At 45.4% G+C, this 23,473-nt stretch overlaps 1 protein-coding gene across 1 annotated transcript in view; it reads right to left on the bottom strand.

Moving 5' to 3' along the window:
- VIRMA (vir like m6A methyltransferase associated) overlaps nt 1-22,524 on the bottom strand; it is a 28,524-nt gene extending 6,000 nt beyond the window's left edge. Inside the window, exons 1-16 of the mRNA XM_083187043.1 lie at nt 22,372-22,524; nt 21,479-21,594; nt 20,511-20,597; nt 19,084-19,132; nt 17,849-18,026; nt 16,779-16,901; nt 15,897-16,163; nt 13,380-14,529; nt 8,490-8,981; nt 7,371-7,525; nt 7,186-7,268; nt 5,817-5,910; nt 4,032-4,576; nt 3,666-3,901; nt 1,683-1,932; nt 1,384-1,601 (exon numbers count right to left, since the gene is read on the bottom strand). Of these exons, the coding sequence (XP_083043169.1) occupies nt 1,384-1,601; nt 1,683-1,932; nt 3,666-3,901; nt 4,032-4,576; nt 5,817-5,910; nt 7,186-7,268; nt 7,371-7,525; nt 8,490-8,981; nt 13,380-14,529; nt 15,897-16,163; nt 16,779-16,901; nt 17,849-18,026; nt 19,084-19,132; nt 20,511-20,597; nt 21,479-21,594; nt 22,372-22,434 (4,106 nt within the window). The 5' untranslated portion in view covers nt 22,435-22,524. The remainder of the gene's footprint in view (nt 1-1,383; nt 1,602-1,682; nt 1,933-3,665; nt 3,902-4,031; nt 4,577-5,816; nt 5,911-7,185; nt 7,269-7,370; nt 7,526-8,489; nt 8,982-13,379; nt 14,530-15,896; nt 16,164-16,778; nt 16,902-17,848; nt 18,027-19,083; nt 19,133-20,510; nt 20,598-21,478; nt 21,595-22,371) is intronic.
- Between the last annotated feature and the right edge of the window lie 949 nt (nt 22,525-23,473).

The raw sequence follows: 23,473 nt of genomic DNA, 5'->3' as shown, positions 1-23,473 counted from the left end.
AAATGCTTATTGCTTAGTTGCCTATTTCTAAAGCTCCGTACACACGGAGCAATATTACTGGCAATAGATTGCTGAGCAATCATATCGCTCAGTGTCTCCTTTTCATCAGCGACCAATCACCCCGTATGCACATTCCTGATAGAATCGCACCGTGTGTATGGGGCTTTACAGATGCCAAATTTACCAACAGTGCACACAGGGTTGTCTGACAAGCTGGTAAGAATGATTTATAGCAGTGGTGTCAAACTCATGGTCCTCCAGCTGTTGTGGAACTACTCGTTCCATGCCATGCCACAGGTTTTATATAATGGATTGCTAACTGTGGCAGGGCATGCTGGGACCTGTAGTTCCACAACAGCTGTAGGGCCATGAGTTTGACAACACTGACTTATAGGTAAGCAAGCTGCTGTGTAAATACCATAGCAACCAGGCACTACTTACCATTTTGGGAGCCATTTATCTACGAGCATGATATTAGTGCTTAGAATCGCACTGCAGAATATGATCACATCGGATGAATCTGACAGGAAGCCGTCCTGGTGATGTGCTGACTGCATGTCCAGGGGATCTGTACATGTGAGGTCAGCCAAACACAATGCACAAGGGACAATCCCGGCAGAGGGGTTCCTAGGGAACCCTGCCAGAACTACATCTGAAGACGTTTTCTGGTAGCATCACATTCCCCATAGAAACCTATGGGAGGTATGGCTGCGGACAGGAACGGAGGGGTCACAGCCAGTAGCAGAAATAATTGTCTGTGATCCCTCCTTAATACATTGTAGAGCTACATAATAGTTGTGTCAACCCCACCTAAAACACACGTCCTACATAGCTCCAAATATCAGTTGATAAATGGGCCCCATAGACATTAAACCAATGGCTGCAGAGAATCAAGCTGTCTACTGACAAACTACAGATTATTCCCTCTACTATAGAAGCTTCTTTCCGTTAGCCGTCCATCACCTGAACAATCCAATCAAAGCAAATGCAATCCCAATATCAACAGCCAAACAACGTGTCCCTACTTGGCGACCTGACCACCATAGTCGTAGCTAGAAATGAAATGCTTGTAATGTCTTTATGTAATATACTCCCCCCCCCCCCCCCCTTTTCATCCCTGCTTGATGCTGCACTGTAATCCACAAAAAATTCCTAGTGTGCACAAGCATACATGGCCAATAAAGTTGATTCTATTCTATTTGATTCTATTCTATCACAGGGCTGATCGCACCAATACTCACCCCTGGGGACCACAGTACTCAGTAACCATAGGTTACCTATTTGACTGTGGGATGAAAGCACAAAATTTGTGCTTTAATGACAATCTCTTAAAATTACGAATGGCCAACAGCCTAGGTATCATTACGTAAGGCTCTCAATTACCCTTTCAGGTGGTAGAAGCCATAATCGTGCTCCGAGAGGAACATCATAGTCCTGATACAGGTAAGGAGGGAAGTGTAGTTGCTGTCACTGTTCACTAAAGTCTCCAACAAACTGTCGCAGATGGAAGGCAGATGTTCTTTGCTGGGCAAGCAATTGGAAAGCTGCTCCAATTCCGACACGGGAGCTTCTCCTGAGCTTGGTATAATGAGGGCAATATCCTATGAGAGAATAAATCCAAGTTACAATACAAGCAAGTAAAGCGCTGACGTTCTGGCACATGGGTAGAAAAGGGAGAGTACCTGGTCGCAGAGGTACTGCACAATGGACGCCACATATTCTGCACACTGCTGGCGGATGACGGTGTCCCCTGAGGATTTCATCAGGGTCAGCAGCTCCTGGAAAAGCTCGGTGTAGCGTTCATCGCCTTTTCCTCCGTTTATCAGGTGTAAGATGACCACTTTACATGCTCTGTGGGACGCTAAGGAGTCCAGGAGAGCCAGGAGCCGAGCAGTCTGACCTGTAAACGGTTTCTCCTTGTCATCTGGACCGCTGCAAGAAATAGTAATAGGCTCTCAGCAAACTCCAGCGATACGTTTGGTACTACATATATTATCACACATGTGCCTGCATATTACGCAGGACATTTCTCATTACTTCTCAGTTCTAGGTTTCCCTTAAGAACACAAATCAAATATTGTTGTTGTTGTTTTTTTTCATCTAATTTGTGGACAATGGAAATTTGGGGTATAGTCTCTATCTGTCCCAGTCAACAGCGAAGCTCTCTCCGGTAATTGCATATCCATAGAAGTGAATGAGGATACCCATGCAAAGGGTAGCTCCGAGATATCCCCAAGGCTTCCAGTGTTAACCAAATAGGTGAAAGTACAAATTACATTTTGTAAGAAGTGAAATCTTTTCCCAGTCCATAGGACAACAATGGTGTGTATATTGTTGCAAGAGGACTTTCGTTTTATTCCTCTTCATTCTGTCCTGTGGAGCATGGTTAAGGGCCCCATACATCAGCAATTAATTGTGACAATTTTCAGATATGGAGATGATTGCCACAATTAATTTTAGATGTGTGGGCTCCCCCTTTTGGCAATCCCAATCAAAATCGCCAATCGATTGCTTAATCAGGTTTTTAAACATGTTTAATAATCTGGTATTATCTGCAGATCTTTTTTATATGTGTGGGCATTCCCAATTCGTCTTCTTCATCTATTTACATTATGAACAGCTGAAATGACAATCGATTGGGGCAATTTCCAGATGTGAAGATGCAATTTTTAGATGGAAAAATCTGCCGATCACTGAAATAAATCTGTAATGTGTGGGCAAAGTCAGATAGATTGTAAAATCCATTTATCTGGCCAAAAAATCCCTGTATCTGGAAATCCATAAATTGTGATTGCTGATGTATGGGGCCCATTAGACTGAAAATTGGATTCTAACAGGCAAGGGGAGTGGAAGTATTAGGTAAAACACTTTTATACAACTAGCAGCACAATGTCCATAATCTGGAAATAGAACATCATTCAGAAATCGGATATTACTTTGCTGAGAGGTGCTCGCTTTTTAGGAGTGTTTCAGCCAATCGGTACACTCGATGGTCCTACCCAACTTAAGCTGGCCATACATCTACAGATCGATTGTCATATTGGGGTGGTCGGAACAAAATCCTGGTAATGGATGAGAGCAAATGACAGTTGACCATTTGCTTTGAAATGCTTGAAAACTGCCAAAAGCTGTCATTCAGATATTACCAGGTTTTTGTTCCAATCAGCCCAATCTGACAATCGATCTGTAGATTAGGCCATTAGGTCATTTCCAGGCAAATTGGACAAATTGTGCAGTGTGTATGCACGATTGCAAGTTAGATCCCACACGCTGTATCTTCTGGTTGACCGTGCTGCATTGCTAATCAGAAAACATAGTGTGTTGTGATTCCGCAAGGATCAGGGCAGGACAGGGCGCAGGTGTCACCAAGATGGGCCCTGCCTTCATCAATGATGGGGTACCAGTGGAGGTACTGGACTTCCTCCAAGCTCCCTGATTATATTAATAGAGGTCATGTGAATGCTCAGGGCATGTAATGACATAGCGGCGGCAAAGGCATGGGCAGGCTGTGTTAAAAAGGTGTGGCGCCTTCTTTGTTCCCAACACAACTTCAAGCTGTTCGCTGGATGTTGCTTGGGCTTGAGAAAAGAAATACATCTCAATAATAATGAATAAGAAAAGTCCATTACAAGACCAATTAAATGATTAAAATCAACTTGACATACCACTGCCGGTCTTCCACAATGAGATCCAGCACTGTCCGCATGATCAGGATAGCGGTGGGGGTGGCCAGGTCACACAGCTGGATACAGATGCGTCTGATCATGTGTTCTAGAGGCTGACACGACGTCCCAGAGAAGGACCTCACAATGTCCTGGAGAAGCTTGGCCTGTACATGCAGATGCATGCTCCACAGTTTCCTGGTGTTCAAAGCCACTGCAATGTCCTGTGGTTCAATAGCCTGGAATACAGCACAAAATTTACATTCCAGAACATTTCATTGCAGAACAATGCTTACTGCTCATTGCTTTTACCGGCAAACCTTATGGGCCTATTCTGCGATAAAGATAAACCATGACCAGAATCATTACCTGTGTTGTCTGCATCGGAAGTGGGAAGGGTAGAAGCTCGGATAGTATAATAAGTCCAGAAAAGAAGCCTTCGGGTACTTTTAAGACCGAGGAAAGAACCTCTTTCAACATCAACGACCACGTATTGTTGGCCAAAGTCTCCTCTGATATAGTCAACTGTTCATTGACTCCTTGCGTAAAGGTCAGTAAAATGTCTATGATATCATTCTGGATTTTTTGCTCCTCACCATCCAGCCGCCCAGAAAGAGGTATAGAACATAAGAGCATGTGTAAGTTGACCAGCGTGCATGGGACCCGCATGTCCTTGAACTCAAAGGAGCCGCCTCTCAGAAGCTCTGTCAACATGGTCTTGAGCAGAGAAAGGGTGCATCGAGCCACAGAGATGGTTATTGCCCGGTGCAGCGTAGTCCCAAGGTTGACGTGAAGTCTCCACGGCTGGATGAGGATGCTATTCATTTTCTGTAGGATTCTAATGAAAGTGTCCAGTCCCTCAGCAGAAAAGAGCTGAATAACAGCGAGACTCCACTTAAGGTCCTTCTGTTGCCCTAGAAGGTCATAAAAGTGATATAAGTCAATTTTAACACTTGCTGCAATACATTGATCAATATGTTGGCCATGTCTGCTTGCCAATGGCTAATGTCTGGCCAAAACTATGGTTCCGCTGCATTCAAAGCCTGTCAAATGCAATCACTCTATTTGAACTGCCCTTCTTACACTCTCCATGGTCCAGAGTATTATCTGGATAGTGATCCTGAAAATAGAGGGCACTGGAAGTGGTCACATTGCACAGTGATATGTATAATGACAACTTGGGAAGAGACGGAGGGGCTCACTAAAGAAGGGGCAGCGCTCTCTTGCTTGTTGTGAGTTACAGAGGGCACCACAGTATTTGGAAAATAGTGCACCCAGGGAGAGGACAACAACAGGATGCAGAAGATTCTACAAAATGTCACATTTAGGGGAGTATTCAATCTGGATTCCAACTGTCGGAACCTCCAGACAGTCGGAATCCTGGGCTGTAACCTCGAGACAGTCGGAATCCTGGGCTGTAACCTCGAGACAGTCGGAATCCGGGGCTGTAACCTCGAGACAGTCGGAATCCGGGGCTGTAACCTCAAGACAGTCGGAATCCGGGGCTGTTTTCGTTTCTCTCGACTGCAACTTAATAGTCATAATTCAATAGACTGTCGGGAAAGTCCAAGGATTGGCGAAAACGGCCACGGATTGTCAAATATCGGCTATGAATTCGCCAATCTGCGGCTGTTTCCGACAACACAGATCCGACTTGTTTTAAAGTAGGATCGGTTTTGTGGGAAACTGCGTTCAATCCTGTCAGTAATGGAAGCATTGAATGGGCTGGGGCCGCTATTTCTACCCTTAATCTGAATAGGCTACAAAGAACTAGCAGCAAATTATTCCTGTGTGAGGTGTATTATTATCAGCCAGGAAAAGGACATGCTGATCCCCTATAAATCCAGGGTCCTGGTGTCTTGAGTGGTAGGGAATATACTTGGGACCAATATTTCATGAATAGATCAGTTGCAATTACTAAAAATACACTGAGGTTAAATCCAGAGTATATATAAATACAACAAACTGAACAGATGTTATTTTCAGCATTAGCCCTTAAAAAAGCATAGAACTGTGCTTAGACAGCCCGCATCTCTACAGCAATTGTGGGATTTAAAGTACATGTGTGTTCAAACTGTTGTAGAATCTTTAACTCTGCAACCGCCTGTGAACCACCAGTTTTGGTACAATGAACACAAAGCTCCTATTCCTTACCTTCAACAAGAGTCGGTGGGCACGCCACATGGCAAAGTACCCTTAGAGCAGTTAGCAGCCCAACCCCTTCTGGTGCCATCAGATTGTCTAAATTCTACAGGGAAAAAAAAAAAAGATTTCAATAATACACACAAACAGTAACAAATTCACTGAAAAAGACAAAAATAAATAAAATCCCTTTTCAAACAAACAGCTGCATTACCACCCAACTGGCAAATAAACACTGCAATCGGCCACTTTTAAATGGATATTGAGTGAGGGAGGGTGTGACCACGAAAACCAATCAAAATCCACAATTACAACTTCCAACTGATCTTCATGCTACACCCCTTCCCCACATCATAAAACCACAGCCCGGCCAGTGCTGTAAGACAAGTCACTGGCATTCTGGCGAGTAGACGGAAAAGGAATACACATCCCAGCATGCCCTGCTTTTGTTTTGCTATTTGACCATGCTAAAGCTGTTGCAGGGCATGCTGGGATGCGTGAAAAAGTGGTATCTATTACCATGAAGAACATTATGTGCAAAGTGATAATGTACCAGCCAATCAGCTCCAATATGTTAATTGACAGTTAGGAGCTGATTGGCTGGTGCATTATCACCTTGCACATAACGATCTTTATGGGGTAGATACCACTTCTCCAAGCTTCATACATTTACCCTTCAGACCCATTGCTGCTCTGACTTATATATTATATACACACTACACCAGGCATGTTCAAACTATGGCCCTCCAGCTGTAGATAAACTACAAGTCCCATCATGCCTTGCCACAGTTTTGCTATTAGGGAATGCTAAAACTATGGCAAGGCATGCTGGGATGTGTAGTTTCACGACAGCTGGAGGGCCAGTTCGGACATGCCTGCACTACACTAATTAGCTAGAAAGGAGTAACGTTAAAAACAAATACTTTACAGATGAAGGATTCCCGCAGTACAAAGGATTCATCAGATTGTAAATTATACCCCTTTCAGACATACTACCTGGGATTTTAGACGCGGTGCAAACCCAGGTTTTTAAAATTCCCGGGTCGATTGCAGTTGCGCAGGACCCGGGATTTTAGAGGACTAAAATCCCGGGTAGAGCCTTTCAGACATACACTAGTCCTGGGATTGTGCGCGTGCATGTGAAAAATCCCGGGATTTTACCATATGTCTGAAAGTGGTATTAGCGAGCAGGGCCCGCCACCTCTGACTGAGCTCCCCAGTTTGGCTTTATCAATGTTTCCAATTGTAAAGCTCAACATGATTTTCTGCACTACATAAGAAGCCATTAATAAATTAGCCATCCTCTTCTTTATGGGAGCAGTTGGCCTTTAGCCGCTTATAAATGAGAATATTTTAAAAATAAATAATTGGTTCCACTCACCTGTTTTATATAGTCAATGAGGCCAGGGATGCAATTTATATCAAACCGAAAACTTTTCAAAGGCTCTAGCCATTTACCAAGCTCTAGATAGGGAAATAAAAAAAATATATATATATGAAGTGTAAAAAGATCCCTTCTTGGAAACTCCATTAAACACTTAAGTCGCACAAATTCCTCCGACGTACCCTGTAGTTTTATATTGATTTCATCCGCCTTGCAGAGCTTCAGCAATGGACCGGAGTGACTCTCCAACATCTGAACGTCATTGGTGGTCTGTACCACCAGCAGCACGAGCAGACAGGCGTAATTATAAGCTACAGATTTCTTTGACTTTGCCTCCCTGGAATAAGAGAATTGGCATTTTGCCAGATACGGTCATTACACTGATATTTCATATACTAACATTCGCTACATTGATCAAGGTTTTCATATTGCCTGGGACTAAACAGTGAGCTGCGGTAACATACTAGTACGCAGGTTCTCAAACTCAGTTCTCGGGACCCCACACAGTGTATGTTTTGCAGGTCTCCTCACAGAAACGCAAGTGAAATAATTAGATTCACCTGTGGCTCTTTTAAAATGTGTCAATGAGTAATGAATGCACCTGCCGGGTGGCCTGGAAACCGTGAACTGTGTGGGATCCTGAGAACCCCTGTACTAGTAGAAGCATTTTCCAAGACTGGACACCAAGGGCCGGATGCACTGCGGGGAGAGTTCAGCACCCGTGCAGGATGCCAGCTGAACTTGGATGATTAACCCCTTCAGTGGTGGGTTTTTTTTTTGGGAACGCTCCCTACAGGGCCAGTTTTTTATGAGGAGCGCTCCCTTAAAAAAAAACACCACTGTCTCCCTGGGTCCCGGCAGCGCCGCTGCACAGACCTGCTCTTCCCGCACCGTGTCCCTGTTCACGGCAGCCGGCTTGTCATAAGCCAGCGCCAGGGACTTTATACAAAACCCGGAGGGGGGAGGGGGAGGGAGCCGGAAGCGCCGCAGAGGGGAGTTCAGTGATTGAACTCAGCAGCGCTGCCCGGCTGTAAACAGTGGCAATCCCGAGAATTTTCTGGGCTTGCCAGACTGGGCACTGAGGCACAGCCCGGAAAATTCTCGGGATTGCCACTGAAGGGGTTAAAGGGGCAATCATTTATAAGGCATGTTTTTGCCTTGTAAATGATGGCCACTTTAATATAAACTCTGAGTTCGGCTCGCATCCCACGCGACTACCAGCCTCGTTATTTGCAAATTCCGTATACAGATCATTGCTGACATTGGATTACATATGCAAACAAAGAGAGCAAATCAATTACCCCAGAGATTCCTTCGAGCAGAACTCCATCAAGGTTATTAGGCACTGCAGGTTCTGGTCCAGGCTGAAAACATGGGCGACAGCAGACCTGCCTATAGGATTGAAGCTGATCAGATAAAGATTGTGCAGGAGCCTCAGCAGGTTGACATGGTCAGCCTCCTCCGTGGCTGCACAATGCTGGAAGTGGTTAAAGAGTTCAGAGATGTACTGGAGAGCTTGGGTGGCGTGCAATAGCCACAAGGCACACGAGTCCTCATTGTTCCCCTCAGACTGCAGATTGTCCTCCTGGTCCTGCTCAGATGCTTGGCACAATGCTCTGGCGATCAGGTTTGTTGCTTCATTCTCAAATAGCAGGAACAGTAGTCCTTTCTGAGACTGTGCCAAAAATCTCAGGATCTCCCGCACAGCGTGAACGACACCTGGGTGGGCGCTGGTCCCCGGCAGAGACAGGAGCAATGTGGCGGACTCCAGGAACTGATGATTGTGCAGGTACCTGAGAGAAGAGAACATACAGAGTCACATACACAGAAACATCACTTAATGGAAAATACAACACTAGATGTATAAAGTATTCCGCTTTCCCCATGAGTCTCCTTGTAGTTGTGTTGTTGGAGTGCACCTGTAGGCTATACAGTAGCTATTATGTAAATGTAATTCAGTAGTCCCACAGGAATCGGCCAGCACGGAGACACTAAGCAATGTCATAGGTCCCTGATGAATGAAAAGACTTTGTACTCAGCCATGTCTGGTTCCTAGAGAGCGGAGAGGCTGCATTATCAGGAACATCACCCTACACAGTGGCTGCTCTGAATAAAGGAGTCCTACTGCTCTCTCCTGTCACAACGCTCAAGGCCAACAGGGATGCTGATACAATGACGCATATATACAATAGAAATGATGTTATTATGGCCATTAACTCTTCTAAATAATATCTATGTAAATAGTGTTGTCTAGTACACAACCCACAGTGCTAAAATCATGGATACCAAGCGGTTTATTTATGAAGAGTTTGGACAGTGTTTCTACCTGATATTTAAAAGGACAATGCATTTACTAGCAAGACATGGCTATTAAAGCATTGCCTTTTTAAAGAACAGACAGAAACAAAAACCAAACTGATAGGTTATACAACCCAACCTATTCATAATAGGCTTCTAGTGTATTGCTTTCTCTCTCTCTGGCCAGTATTCAATGGTTTTATTCACCATGTGCAGCGAATCCTGTTTAGGATCCGCTGCACATTCGCCGGCATCCGGTGGGCTGGAGGATTCGCAGCCAGCTCTCCCTCTCCCCCTATTCAATGCATCAGGGGATCACTGCTTTAATTTTAATCCCCCGGAGAATGCCCTATGGAGCCGGGAGGACGGTGGAAGGCAGGGAGCTGGAAGCCTCCCTGCCTGCGCCGGATGCTTAAAGGCCCCCATACACTAGGGCGACTTGTCCTTAGGACAAGTCGCCCCCGACTTTCCCCTGAGCTTCCCCGGCTGCTCCCCGGGGGAGCTTGATTAGATTGGCACTTGATGTGCCATTTTTTACATGTGATAAATCGTCTCGATTTATCACATGTAAAAAACCCGGGGAGCAGGGGGGGACTACAGAGCAGGGCTGGGGACGCTGGGAGCAGGGGGAGGGGGGGGGGGGGCTACAGAGCAGGGCTGCTGGTGGGAGCAGGGGGGGCTGGGGACGCTGCGGGGGACACAGGCGGCATAGAGACGTGCAGAGGGAGCCGGGAGCTGTCAGTGCTAGAAAAAAAAGCCTATACAATGAATGGGCGGCCTGTGATTGGCTGAGCGCTCTCTCAGCCAATTGCTGACTGGCTGAGAGAGCGCTCAGCCAATCACAGGCCGCCCATTCATTGTATGGGCTTTTTTTTTTTTATTCAGTACTGACAGCTCCCGGCTCCCCCTGCCCGGCTCTATGCCGCCTGTGTCCCCCGCAGCGTCCCCAGCCCCCCCTGCTCCCTCCACCGCCGCGCCGCCCCACTAGGTCCCAAGTCGGGTGGTCGGACGTGCAGCAGGTCCGACCACCCGACGCAGATCCGATGCGCACGGGACCGCGCATCGGATCTGAGGGGACATCAAAACTAGCCGATTTTGGTCCGATTTCGGCCAGATCCTACTGATCTGGCCGAAATCTGATCAAAATCGGCTAGTGTATGGGGGCCTTAACACAGCAGCAGGGGGGAGAAGGAGGGCTGGCGGGGACACAGGCAGCAGAAGCTGCCTCCCTGAGGAGACTGGGCAGGCTGGGTGGTGGAGGGAGAGCTGCACTGGTCCAGCTCGTGCATATGTAATGAGTGGCTCCCCACCCCCCTGATGAAGTCACGTAAAAATAAAAATTAAATATATACTCATGTGCTGCAAGTACATGAATCCAAATAGCAAGACCCTTTGCGTTATAAAATTACTGATTTTTTGACACCCAAAAAATAAATAAATAGAAAACCTTTATTTTAAAAGAACACATTCCAGTTCACCTTAAAAAGATGTCAAATGCAAAACGGTGAATCTCAGCGAAAATCATGCTGAAAGCAGTTCTCCATCCTAGCATTGAAAACAGTGCGAATCCCAGTGAAAACGCCATTGAAATACACCAGCGAATTGCAGCGAGCATGAAACGGAGAACTGGCCGGCATTCACTGGTCGCTTTCGGCGAACAGCGATCGCTGAATAAGATTTTCAGTGAAAAGATTTTCCGATAGAGCACGAAAAGAGCCCCAATCGCCCCCCACCCAAAAAAGCGGTATTTAATACTACCCTCTCTCTCTAGTAAAGGACAATAAAATGAATGAGGAATTTAATTAGAATGGTGAAGAGATGGATGGTTGAGGATTCATATTGTGGATGGTGACAGGATTTAAAGTTTCCCCCACAAAGGCATATCCAGCTCTTTGAGCTAGCCCAGGTGCAAAATATATGGGGGATAAAATGCAGTTTCCCATATTTAATGAGCCAGTACTTTGAGGTGGCACGGTTTCTCAATATATGGGTAACAAAATGTGTATTTAGAACCAGCATCAGGCTCCATTAAGAGGGGGGAGGGGGGTAATGTCGCAAACAGGGGACACACTTGACTGGATAGCCCCAAGGCTGGGGTTTCCTGAGGAAGTAGGGAATCCTACAATAAAGGACACTCAAGGCCAGGGCTGAAGCCAAAGTAATCTACAGTAATACCTGTAGATGTTGTGCCCGGGTTTGTCAGTTTTTTTACTTCCCAATGCCTTCCCATCTCTCTCCCTCCTCTCGCTCTCCTCCTCTTATTCTGAATAGTAGAAGAGCTTTCTCTCAGGGGCTGGCTGATAAGCAGGGTGCTGCTAAAGGGGGAGCAGCCTTTAAAAATTGATCTGTTAAAACAGCCTAGCGGGAACACTACATACAGGCCCTTATTCCGATCTGATCCCAGTACAAATGTGTTCTCAAAATGGGCAAAACCATGTGCACTGCAGGTGGGGCAGATGTAACATATGCAGAGAGAGTTACATTTGGGTGAGTTATTTTGTTTCTGCGTAGGGCAAATACTGGCTGCATTATTTGTACACTGCAATTTAGATTTTAACACACCCCACCCAAATTTAACTCATTGCACATGTTACATCTGCCCCACCTGCAGTACCCATGGTTTGGTACTTGTGTAATATCTGGGTGCCCGATTTTTTCATCGCATGCCACTACTTAAGGCATGCGATGAGACGCGATGGGACCCGATTTTCGGGCTTTTTAGACGTTCCTTGTACAATGAAAAAATCGGTTGCATCGCATGCCATTACAATGGCATGCGATGCGACGCGACCAACCCGATTTTTACATTGTACCCAATGTTAAATGGCCCCCCAGACCAAATTTTTAATTGCATACCCACCATGATGGTTCATTATTAGGTAAAATGACCCCCATTGTTAACGCAATGCCATGATAAACGCGAACCCGAAGCGTGGCGAGCCCGCGAGGGGCGGCGGTATGCGTCCTCCGACCTTTTCATACCCCCACTATCCACGTCAGCGTTGAGTTGATTTCACCGCTCGCCACGCTTCAGGTTGGCGTTGATCGTGGGGTGGCGTTAACAATGGGGGGGCATTTGACATAGTCATTACCCATCAGGCTGGGTATACAATGTCAAATGCCCCTCCATGATCAACGCCAACCCGAAGCGTGGCGAGCGGCGGCGGTGGTACGCGTCCTCCGACCTTTTCATATCCCCACTATCCACGTCGGTGTGGAGTTGATTTTATATAGTGTGGCGAGCACAGCGAGCCCGAAGTGTGGCGAGTGCGGCGAGCCCCGCGGAATACATGTGAAGTAATGCGCGGGGCTCGCTGTGCTCGCCACACTATATAAAATCAACTCCACGCCGACCTGGATAGTGGGGGTTTGAAAAGGTCAGAGGATGCGTACCACCGCCGCCGGCCACGCTTCGGGTTGGCGTTGAACGTGGGGTGGCGTTAACAATGGGGGGGCATTTGACATAGTCATTACCCATCAGGGTGGGTATACAATCAAAAATTGGGTCTGGGGGGGGGGCATTTAACATAGGAATCAGGCATCTGGGTGCGTGTACAATTAAAAATCGGGTCCAATCGCATCGCATGCGATGCGACCGACTTTTGGTTGTACAATGCCCTAAGATGAGAAAACGGGCGCCCAGATAATACACAAGTACCCATGGTTTTTCCTATTTTGAGAGCAATGTAGTACAGAAATAGATCATGGATGGAATCAATTCCTTGATAATGTCTGTGGAACCATTAACAAACGCTATACAGATTTTGGCTGTTACCAAACAAGGAGTTCCGCCGCTTGTGTAATTATCCAAGATTAACTCACAAACAAGTGGAATTAAATAAAACAAAGTCTAACCGTAGTACTAATAAAATATGAAACACATGGCATCTTACCGAAACAAGACAGGATAAGGATCATCTCTTTCTGGTGGGCCGGTGATTCTGGCTAGTGTTGGGAAGGACTTCACAGGAGGCTGGATCATGGTGTGCGGTGCAGTCAATAAAAGATGGAATATCTCATTCAGAAGACCAACCAGTTTCTCCAGGTCTCCTTCACTAATGTTGGAGGCTTCCAAGAGACGATCCATATCCATGGGAACCTCCACATCATTGTCATAATCTCTACTACTTTTCTCAACTGCGGTCCGGGTGTCCTGGACCGGGTCTCCGTGGCCTTGAAGAGCCGTTGTGCTTTCAGCTAGCTGATCTCCCATCCTCTTCACATCAGACAGAAGTTCATAAAAGTGGCATTTCTGCAGAACAGCTGAGCAAGCCGTGAACACCCGTACTGTCTGGTCCAACAAGATCAGCTCCAAGAGTTTTTGATATCCACTCTTTCCCTCTGAATCGGGATGACCTTTTAAAAACACCTCCATCCCTTCAGTTGTGCTAATGATGCTGTCCAGGGATTTAAACGCATTTAGTTTGAGGGAGGACGACACATGTTCTGCAAACAGTAAGCCATACAACTTGCCAATGACATCTGCGTTCACCAGCAGATCTACAGCCTGAGTGCCGCATTCTGAAAGAGAGGACACAAGCTTAGTACCCGCTTTGAGCTGCCTAACGTTCAAGGCAATAGGTTGCTGGAGAGCCAGCTGCAAGTCCAGCGCTTGTATAGCCCAGTCAACTAACTGAGGAAGATGGTCTCGTCCTGGCTCTTTCAGCTGCAGGAAACTTAGTCCTTTCACTATTAAGCTGGGTACTTCTTCTAATGCTGTAACCCACTTAGCACCCCTGTCTTCTTGATACAGATCCAGGAGTTCCAATAGTTTCACCGAGATCTCGCTTGCTCCAGAGCTATCCTTATCCAGGTCCTGGTCCCGGAGCTTGCCGATTTCATTCTCATAGGAAGTTCTATATGGACAGCTGAAGTACATAAGCGGGCCCAAGTCACGATCATAGGGATCGTAAGTCATGGTGGGTACAGAGGCTAAATCCTCTGGGGTGTAATCAATATCGAAACTTGGGTATTTAAATGCTTCCCGTTCAAAGTCAGCGATCCCGTCTTCATCGCTGGATATCTGTTCATATCCATCGTCCCCTGAAATAGAAACCCCTATTATCAATATGTATATATCATGGTCATGACTGGTAAATAACAGCAAAGGGTAGACATTCACGATTGAAATAGGATTACCTGCAGCACATTGGATGGAAATGCTTCTGTTATATGGTGTAATAGTTGATGCTGAGTGCTGGTTGGAGTAGATCTTACAGGGGATTGTATTTCAGATAATAGGGGAAATTTACTGAGATGGGAGTACTGTGTCACATGGGGTGTTGCTATGGGTAACCAATCAGAATCTACTTATTTGTTTAGCGGCTTCTAGAAGATAATAGATCACATCTGATTGGTCTCCCACAGCATAACATCCCATGTGAAATAGAACTCCCATCTTAGTAAATTTATACCAATGTAAATGTCTCTGAGAAATTAAATACTTGTAGTACAAAACATAAGTCAAAACTTGAAGCCATTTAAATAAGTCATAAACCTGTAACGGTCTCATTCAGGGAGGAGAAGTGATAAAATGTGCCTAGTACTTTATCACTGGCCAATCAGCTCGGGACTGTTAAGTTACAGGCTGGGTTTAAAAGGGAACAGTTGGGAGCCGATTGGCCGCTGATACAGTACCAGGCACTTTATCACTTCTCCTTCCTTATTCACTGCTTCATACACCAACACCTCAGATACAGAGGGTAACGCACAGCCCGTGTCTATGTACTTTGAAGCGCTGTTATAATATGCCAATGATGCAGGTAATTTAGGTAAATTTTGATTAGGTAAACAAATGCCTCCTGCCGGCTTTACTGCTCCTGTTGCGTCGGAGGATGTAGCATTAGACCAGTGGTTCCCAACCTCGGTACCCCCAACCGGTCACGTTTTCCAGATCACCCAGCAGGTGCACTCATTAATCACAGACACATTTTAAAAGATTCACATATGGTGCTAATTATGTCACTTATGATTCAGTGTGGAGACCTGGAAAACATGAACGGTTGGGGGTACTTGAGTAACCGAGGTTGAGAACCACTGCATTAGTACATCTGTATGAACACTGTGCATTTAAGTAACCATCAAGTTCCTCAGGACAACCGGTCAATTCTCGCTTTGGCCGGTGAAGCTTCAGCGCACCCAGAAAACAATGCAGACACTCCCCAATATTCTGAAACGCTGGTTGTTACGCCCCTTCCCCACCCCCAGATATTTGTGTAAATATCTCAATAAGAAAAATAGGTGGTGAAATGATAAATCACATCTTATTAGACCTACAACGAAAGCATTGAAAGAAGCACCGCTGGTACCTAAATGTATACTGATCATTCTGTAGAACATAGGGTGCAACATAAACCTGGCTCTTGTACGACTAGCTTTATCCTAAGATATCAAGAGCAAGTCAAGATCACCTTCAATTTCATCCTCTTCGTCGTCATCTTCATCAACTATGCTGTCCCCTGTTTGGACATCGTCGTCATCTTCATCATCGTCAGCATTGAGGTCATCGTCCTCATCCTCCTCATCATCATCCTCGTCTTCATCCCCATCGTCTTGAGGATCATCGTTCCCATCCTCATCATCTGAGTAATTGCCATCGGGGTGGATAGAAACACGATCAGGCGAGATCGGCTCGAAGTAGACTTCCCCCTGTTCCCGATCGTCGTCCTTTTCTCCGCCTTATGTAAATAAAATAAAAAAGCACGCAGAACAAGTGATAAATATTAATACCATGCGGTCAACTTGTGCTCTTCCATTTACCTGAACAGAACAAATGCCAGTTTTTATGCTAATTTCTCATTAACAACAGTTTCTTAAGAACAAGAATCTCAAGTTATCAATATAACAGCATAAAGACAGCACATTACTCTCCTATGACACACCTAGGGGGTACTGTATATTTATGCAGCGCTTCCGTATCCTATTATGATCAAAATTTTAAAGGGCAATGCTTTGACATTAAATGCATTGTCCTTTTAAACTTCAAGCTTAAACAGGGCAGGAAGAAGCTGCTTTAAAGGGCCCGACCCTTAGTAGATGAACAAATTGGTTATAAAAGGAACAGTTAATAGAAGTTTTCTGCATATTATTTGTCATGTCTTACTATATGAACCCTAACAATTCAGTTAGTACTAGTTTACTTGATTTTGATTTAATATAGAGTTAGTCTAAGGGACAGTCATTTATTTATGCACATCATCAAAGGCTCAGCTGACGTTGACTTGATGTACCGGCATAAAACCTGGAAACTCAGGACGCTCTTATCAATTACCAATCAAACACTAGAGGTCTACCTGCAGCTGGCATTGGCTCGTCATCATCGTCATCGGGAGGTGGAGGACCCGGTGGAGTTCTGGGCCCTCTTGGCTGCGGTCTTGGTGGACTACCATTATACTGGTCTTCTTTGTCTTCTTCGACTAACAAAAGGAGAATGACAAATGCAACCTAAATGATTTAATATGTAGCCACAAGCACGCAACGAAGAATGAGAAGACAGGGGGAGCGGACTATGAGCCTGCCAATGCCAAATATGCAGAACGCCATTCTACCAGCTAGTGTTACGCTATAGAATTAGGAGACCATTAAGAACCGGTGAGCAAGCACGGGGAGGAAACAGAACCTGGGTTTCATATTGGAGTTTGATGCGCTTGAGATTTCAAGGCAGCAAAACGTATCATTTACAATGACGGGGATGGGATGCCATGCATTAAACCCTTTCTAGACAGTACATATAGTAAACACATGCATCATATTACACGCGTGCTCTAAGGCTGAACCCTAAGTGCCTAATTAGCGGGGACAAGCAACGTAAACATGCATAGAGATAAACATTGTGGTAAATTGGGGTAAATTGAAGATGGGATGTTGCCATAAAAACAAATCAGATTCTATTATCTTCTAGAATGTGCTAAAGAAATAAGAAGAATCTGATTGGTTGCTATGGCAACATCTCATCTTCAATAGATCTCCCATCTTAGTCAATGTACCCCATTGTGTGACTGCATATATGATCTTTCCCTGCCAGATGGTGATAACACCTATATTATTATTGCCTCTGTATTGTTAATTATATTTTCTCTTTTATTAATGTCAGAGTGGTGTAAGTTTATGCTGGAACTACAGAAATGATTTCAGATAACAAGAGAACTTAGATGTTACCACCATGACCAGCGTGGTCCTCTTAACTACCATAAACCGCTCAGCTATTAGGCTCTGGTGAAACGGTTACCAAGGACAAGCCTACCAAATCACTTAGAAGACTCAAATGTATACTGCTCGCATGCTTAGGAAGATTCCCATCAATGTCAGCCTGTCAGTATGACGCAAGACTTCAGAGAGCATGCTGCAAGGTCACCTAACTCACCGTGCTTAGGGTTCCTTTTCAGGGGGATCGGTTGGTGCTGCGGAGGTGGTGGTGGAGGCGGCGGAGGCGGTGGCGAAGAGTCTCGCTCGTGTTTTATGATAACACGATCTACCGACCCATAGACAGCCAGAGTCAGACAATTGTACCATCCTTTCAGCACAAGCCCATCTGTATTAACCTGTCCGACATAAAAACTAGTCAGGGGATACATCATCACGGTATTGAGATGTGTAAGTAATGCAAACATAAGATAAGTAGAATTCACAAGTGTCCGGCACCGGACACTCTCTACGGCAGATGGAATTCACCCAATAGCTCTCGCAGCTCCATAAAGTTGCATGCAATTTTAAGTTAATTCGGTCCTGCGGACGGTGTGAGATCGCGTTAAATGAGGTGCAGTTGCCGGCGTTTAAACACGTTGGAATGGCAGTCTAGAAACGGTGTGTAAAATGAAAAGAAAATTAAATCTAACTAGAACTGGCCCTTTGCAAGGGAAATTAAACCTGCTACACACCCCAGCACTCTGGACACACTCCCAGCTAGACAGAGCCCAGGAACATGCAGGAGGGGTCCGACAGTAGGGACCCACAGGGACTCATGCCCAAGAAGGCGTTTGCAATGAAATTCGGTAAAAAAAAAAAATTAAACCCGGGAGCCAGCAGGAGACTCTGCTCGCCGGGAGGGCCTCCGTATGTGGCGACAGCTGTGGCTCCCAGGCTGCGGTGCCATTATTGAAGCCAGTAAGCGGGCTGCTGCAAAATAAATATGCCTCAGAGGTAGGTCAACAGGCGTGTAGGGCCCCTCTGCTAGAGCCAGGTGGACACTTCTGCAGAAGCCTCAGTGCACATGCTCCTACCTACTCTGTGCCTCTTCTGCTGGTACTAGCTGGAGCTGGTGGGTGGCATTAGTTCCAACAGTGTATCTATATAGTGCATGCTCCTCAGCCTCCCCTCTAAACACAGAGTCTGCAGTGCTAGGAGTCTGCAGGTGAAGATCTTGCTTACATAAATACAGGGTTTCATAAACTCAGTCCACAAGGCAACCTTACAGTATAGGTTTTAAGGATATCCAAGCTTAATCACAGATGGCTACCTGAGGTACTCACATGTGCTTATACATCGACATACGTAAAAACCGTGGCTGTTCGTGTACTTTCAGACCAGAGTTCACGAAACACTGCATTAACCCTTTAAAAGTAATGAGCAGAGCAGTATCCTGCAGCATCCATTAGTTACCTTTGTATTTGGCCGGAAGATGATAGAACTGTTTTCATCATATTCAAGACTGTTGATAAAGAAAATATCACAATTCAAAGTTGCGCATTACAGTCCAGTTCTAGGCTAGAGGTTTTCTACATAACAAAGAGCATATAACACACAACAGCCTGGAAGAGTATATAGCTGCAGTGGTTAGTTTCACTGTCTATAAGCAATGAGGTCATGCGTTCAGATACCAGTCATGGACCATTCATGTGGAGCTTCAGCTTATCCCTGCACACAGAGGCAAATCCAGGGAGAAGCGATCAGTGCAAGACTCCCCCATAACACTTCTCATCTGTCCACTATCATTGGCCGCTGTATAGCACAGCAGGCATTGCAGCACATGTGCTGGGCTGGGGAGGGAAGCTGCTGCGGTCTCCTTTCTCTCCCAGCATGATGCGCAGCAGTGGCTACGATGCTATACAGCAGTTAGTATTAGTGCACAGGACAGAAAAGATGCAGGGAGGGAATCGCACTGATAACCCCCCCCCTTCTCGGAACTGTCCCCAAAACATTCTGATAGATTCATTGGAATTTGACTAAATGAACACTACTGTATGCTTTCCTGTATATTTTAGTATTTAGATAGTAAAACAAATGGGGTCAGTAATCTCTGGTAGCATTATATAATAAAACCTACCGGCTGATTCAGTATTTCTGACACCATTACATATGAATGCATCTTGCAGAGCTGCCTGTGGGGTAATGCAGTGGGATACAGTCACTAGGTCACCAACCACTGAAGTTCGACATGACTGAAGATCAACATGATTGAAGGTCGACAGGAAACTAGGTCGATATTTTTCACTTATTTTTGAGCCGACAGGCGATATTTCATGACCTACCATCCACTAGAGCATGGTGGGAGAATATAATAGTGTGCTGACCCGTAGCGAGGCATAGAGTCCAAAGCATGGCGAGTGCAGCATGTTGCACATGTTACATCTGCCCCACCTGCAGCACAGCGTGGTTTTGTCCATCTGCAAAAAATCCAGACTGGCTAACATTTCTAAATTAGGTGGTGATCAATAGGTCATTACTTTGTGTCAGGCCATCCTCAGACTGCAGAGCGATACCGCAGAGGTGTATAGAGCAGAATATATCTGCTACTGTCTGCGTCTCTGCCGAAGCTACAGCTTTCTTATATCAGCCATATCACCTGCAGTTTATAATCACAACAGTAAGTAATGTTGTGTCTGGGGGGGGGGGGAACGGGACGACAGGTTGCTATACTAGGCGAGCGAGTGCATTTATACTGTTTCTGTGCAAGGTAAATACTGGCTGATTTTGCATGTAGCCCACGTGTTAGACTGCTTGATTTTTAACTGCAATTCAGATTTCAGTTTGAGCAATAGAAATGTATCTGGATTATGAGCATAAGGTAGATAGCAGCGGATACAAACCTCCCCAGTCTGTCAAACACGGTGGCGCTGGGCTTATTGACATTGTTGAAGAACAAGTCCAGATGAAATGTATGCGGAGACGTCTCGCTGCAAGAAATAATATATACATAAGCCCGGACGCCAGACAATAGGACAGATCATTACCACTTTACAAAGGTGTGACTGCTATACATCTATAGGAGAGGAGATACAGGTTACACCTGGAAGGAGCCCTAACATTTGCCTGATATTCTTACCAAAGACAGACGATAGGATAGGATAGATGCAAATTATATACTGAAATGTATAAATGATGTGGAAACTACGCAGTGGGATAATTCAATGTTATTGGAGTCACAATAATCATATAGTAATGGTATGTGTAGTTCTTTAGGGAGATCTCTTTCTTAATATAATAGTGTTCTCCCATTTGGCCATGACTCAGAAGGGCCCTCTACCCCTCGTCTGTTATCTAGCCAATGACCGAGGTTGAGAACCACTGCTCTATGCGATCTCAGTAGATCGCTTACAAAATGCCTCTACATCGCTCCATGTGTAGGGGCCATAGCGATTTGCAGCCCCACGCTTCTAGCACAGTGTGGTCTGTATATCAGCACTGATGTGCAAACCAGACCTGTGCTAGAAACACCACAGCAGACAGCGACACCTCAGGCAGGGAAGAGGAACTGCACAGATTTTCAAAGATAGCAGGTGCTAGAATAACCACTAGTCATCTATATAACAGAAATAGAGCGATGACTGCAGATGAATAGATTCATACACACAAAGTGCAATTAATGATCCTCACCACAGTAGAACCACTTTAGAGAATCTTGGAGATTAGGTGAATGAGAAAATACATTATCTTACTAATTATGGTCCAGTAGAACGCATAATACAGTCTGAAGAATTTTACTATAGAGCACGAGGCTTCATTACATTTATTTGTACTGCACAAACATTTATTTTGTATTCCGTTTAATACTCACCCATAAGCCCTGCTGTCTGGCAGGCTGCAGTGACCTCTCACCCCTGGAGGGATCACTCGGACTTCATTGATATATACCACACATGGAAATCGGACCACGTCTACATTGCTGCCTTGCTGCAAACGCAATGTAACATATACAGAATTAACACAGTATTAAGATTCAGCCTTATGAAGAGCATAATATACAGCAGTGTGCAGAGTGTTCACAGAACCTTGTCAAACTGCATGACAACCACACTTGCTTATAGAGATGCATCTACATTTAAATGCAGAAATATTGTATGTGTGTAGAACCTGCAGAGGTTGTTCCAGCTCTTCTTACTTATTTGGTGCAGCATGCAATTTGATTAATAGTACTAAAACGTTAGCAAAAGTTTTTGTGCAGCGGATTGAGAGGAGGACGTTATAGCAGTCATGGTGACTATGTACTTCGCAGCTACACCAAAATATGTCATAGCCCAGGAGGCATTACAAGTAAAAAGACACCCAATGCAGGCTTCAGTGATCTGCAGCTGCTCCCGTATATTTATAACACGGCTGCAGCCACCACCACAGCAAAATGTTATAATAATGCATAGGTGTGGGCTAACAGCCTGGTTGATGGTCTACAAGTGTCAGCATGGCATGATGGGATGTTCAGTAGCTGGAGGTCCCCTGCTTTATATACCATCGATAGACACTATACGTGAGGGAATTTCCTGCTTATGACCCTAATGACCCTCCTATATAGTGGGACCAGGGACTGACAATATGCATGATTACTTCTTTGCCCCCTGGTGCAGAATACATAGGCCTCAGGCCAGCTTCTGCCCATCTGCCTTGCTTATAAATACCTCCCTCCTACAGCCCCCGTCTCATAGCACACTATTACAGCCCGACCAGATCTCTCACCTCCGTGTTTTGGTGCTTGAAAGTATCTATAAACAGCAGCTCCATTGCGGAATCACCCGCCATGTTTGGAGCGGGCGAGATTTCCGTTCAGGTACAAACACATCCGGGGCAGCTCTGCTCGATAGACCAATCGTGGTGCATAGTCTGTCGTAGTCCCGCCCCGCAAGGCATTGTCGCCGGCACAGCTCATGGCCGCCATGATAACGGTTGGATAATATGAAAACGGTCATTTACGGACGATGTGGGAGTAATTTCTTTGTTAGTGCTTCACTTACCCACATTATCATATTAATATAAAGCGGGAGAGAGAATTTTCCATGCATACAGGAAAAATACCTGTGCACATTACAATAGAGTTGTAATCTAGACCACTAGGGGGCATTATAAACGGAGAAACCAGTTCTGGATTCTGTAGGTTTTTGTGGGGCATGGGTCATAGCGGTTGACAAGAGGAAGGTCAGCAGCATGCACTGGGTCGACCACTGAACCTCAACATTCATCAAGGTCGACATCTGTGAAGGTCTACATGGAATTAGGTTAATAGGGTCATTAGGTCGACATAAGCATTAGGTCGATGTGGGCAACGTCGACAGGCAAAAGGTCACTTTTTATCGCGAATGTTGACACAGTCGACATGGGCACTAAAAAAGTACATTGTGACCCCTCTGAAGGCTCGCTGTGCTCGCCATGCTTCGGGAACGGTGCCTCGCACGCTATTTTATTCTCCTACCATGCCCTAGTGGATGGTAGGGTGTGAAATACCGCCTGATGTGATAGTAACTGACCATCGCATCAAAATAATTAGCTATAAAAAATTCATATGATTTAAGCATTTAAAAATAATCCCTTTTTCGCATGCGCAAACATCTTCAGCATGGCCACGCATGCGCAGAACCATTGAATGTTAAAACTACTACCATCAGAATGGAAACATTGATGTCTATCCCAATACTTGTGCTGTCACTAATATATGGGGTGGTCTCAGAGGGTAGAGGGGCATCAGGTCCGCCTACCAACCCCTCCGCGAAGACAGGCAAGCCTCCCGAAATTCCCCCAGCCTCCCGCAATGCCCACTCAGCGGGGGGTCTGCGGGGACCCGATG

Source organism: Crinia signifera, chromosome 5, assembly GCF_055691185.1.
Source record: "Crinia signifera chromosome 5, ASM5569118v1, whole genome shotgun sequence".
NCBI classification, from domain to species: Eukaryota; Metazoa; Chordata; class Amphibia; order Anura; family Myobatrachidae; genus Crinia; species Crinia signifera.
Note: the sequence above shows the minus strand (reverse complement) of the source record. Positions and strands in the feature narration are given on the sequence as shown.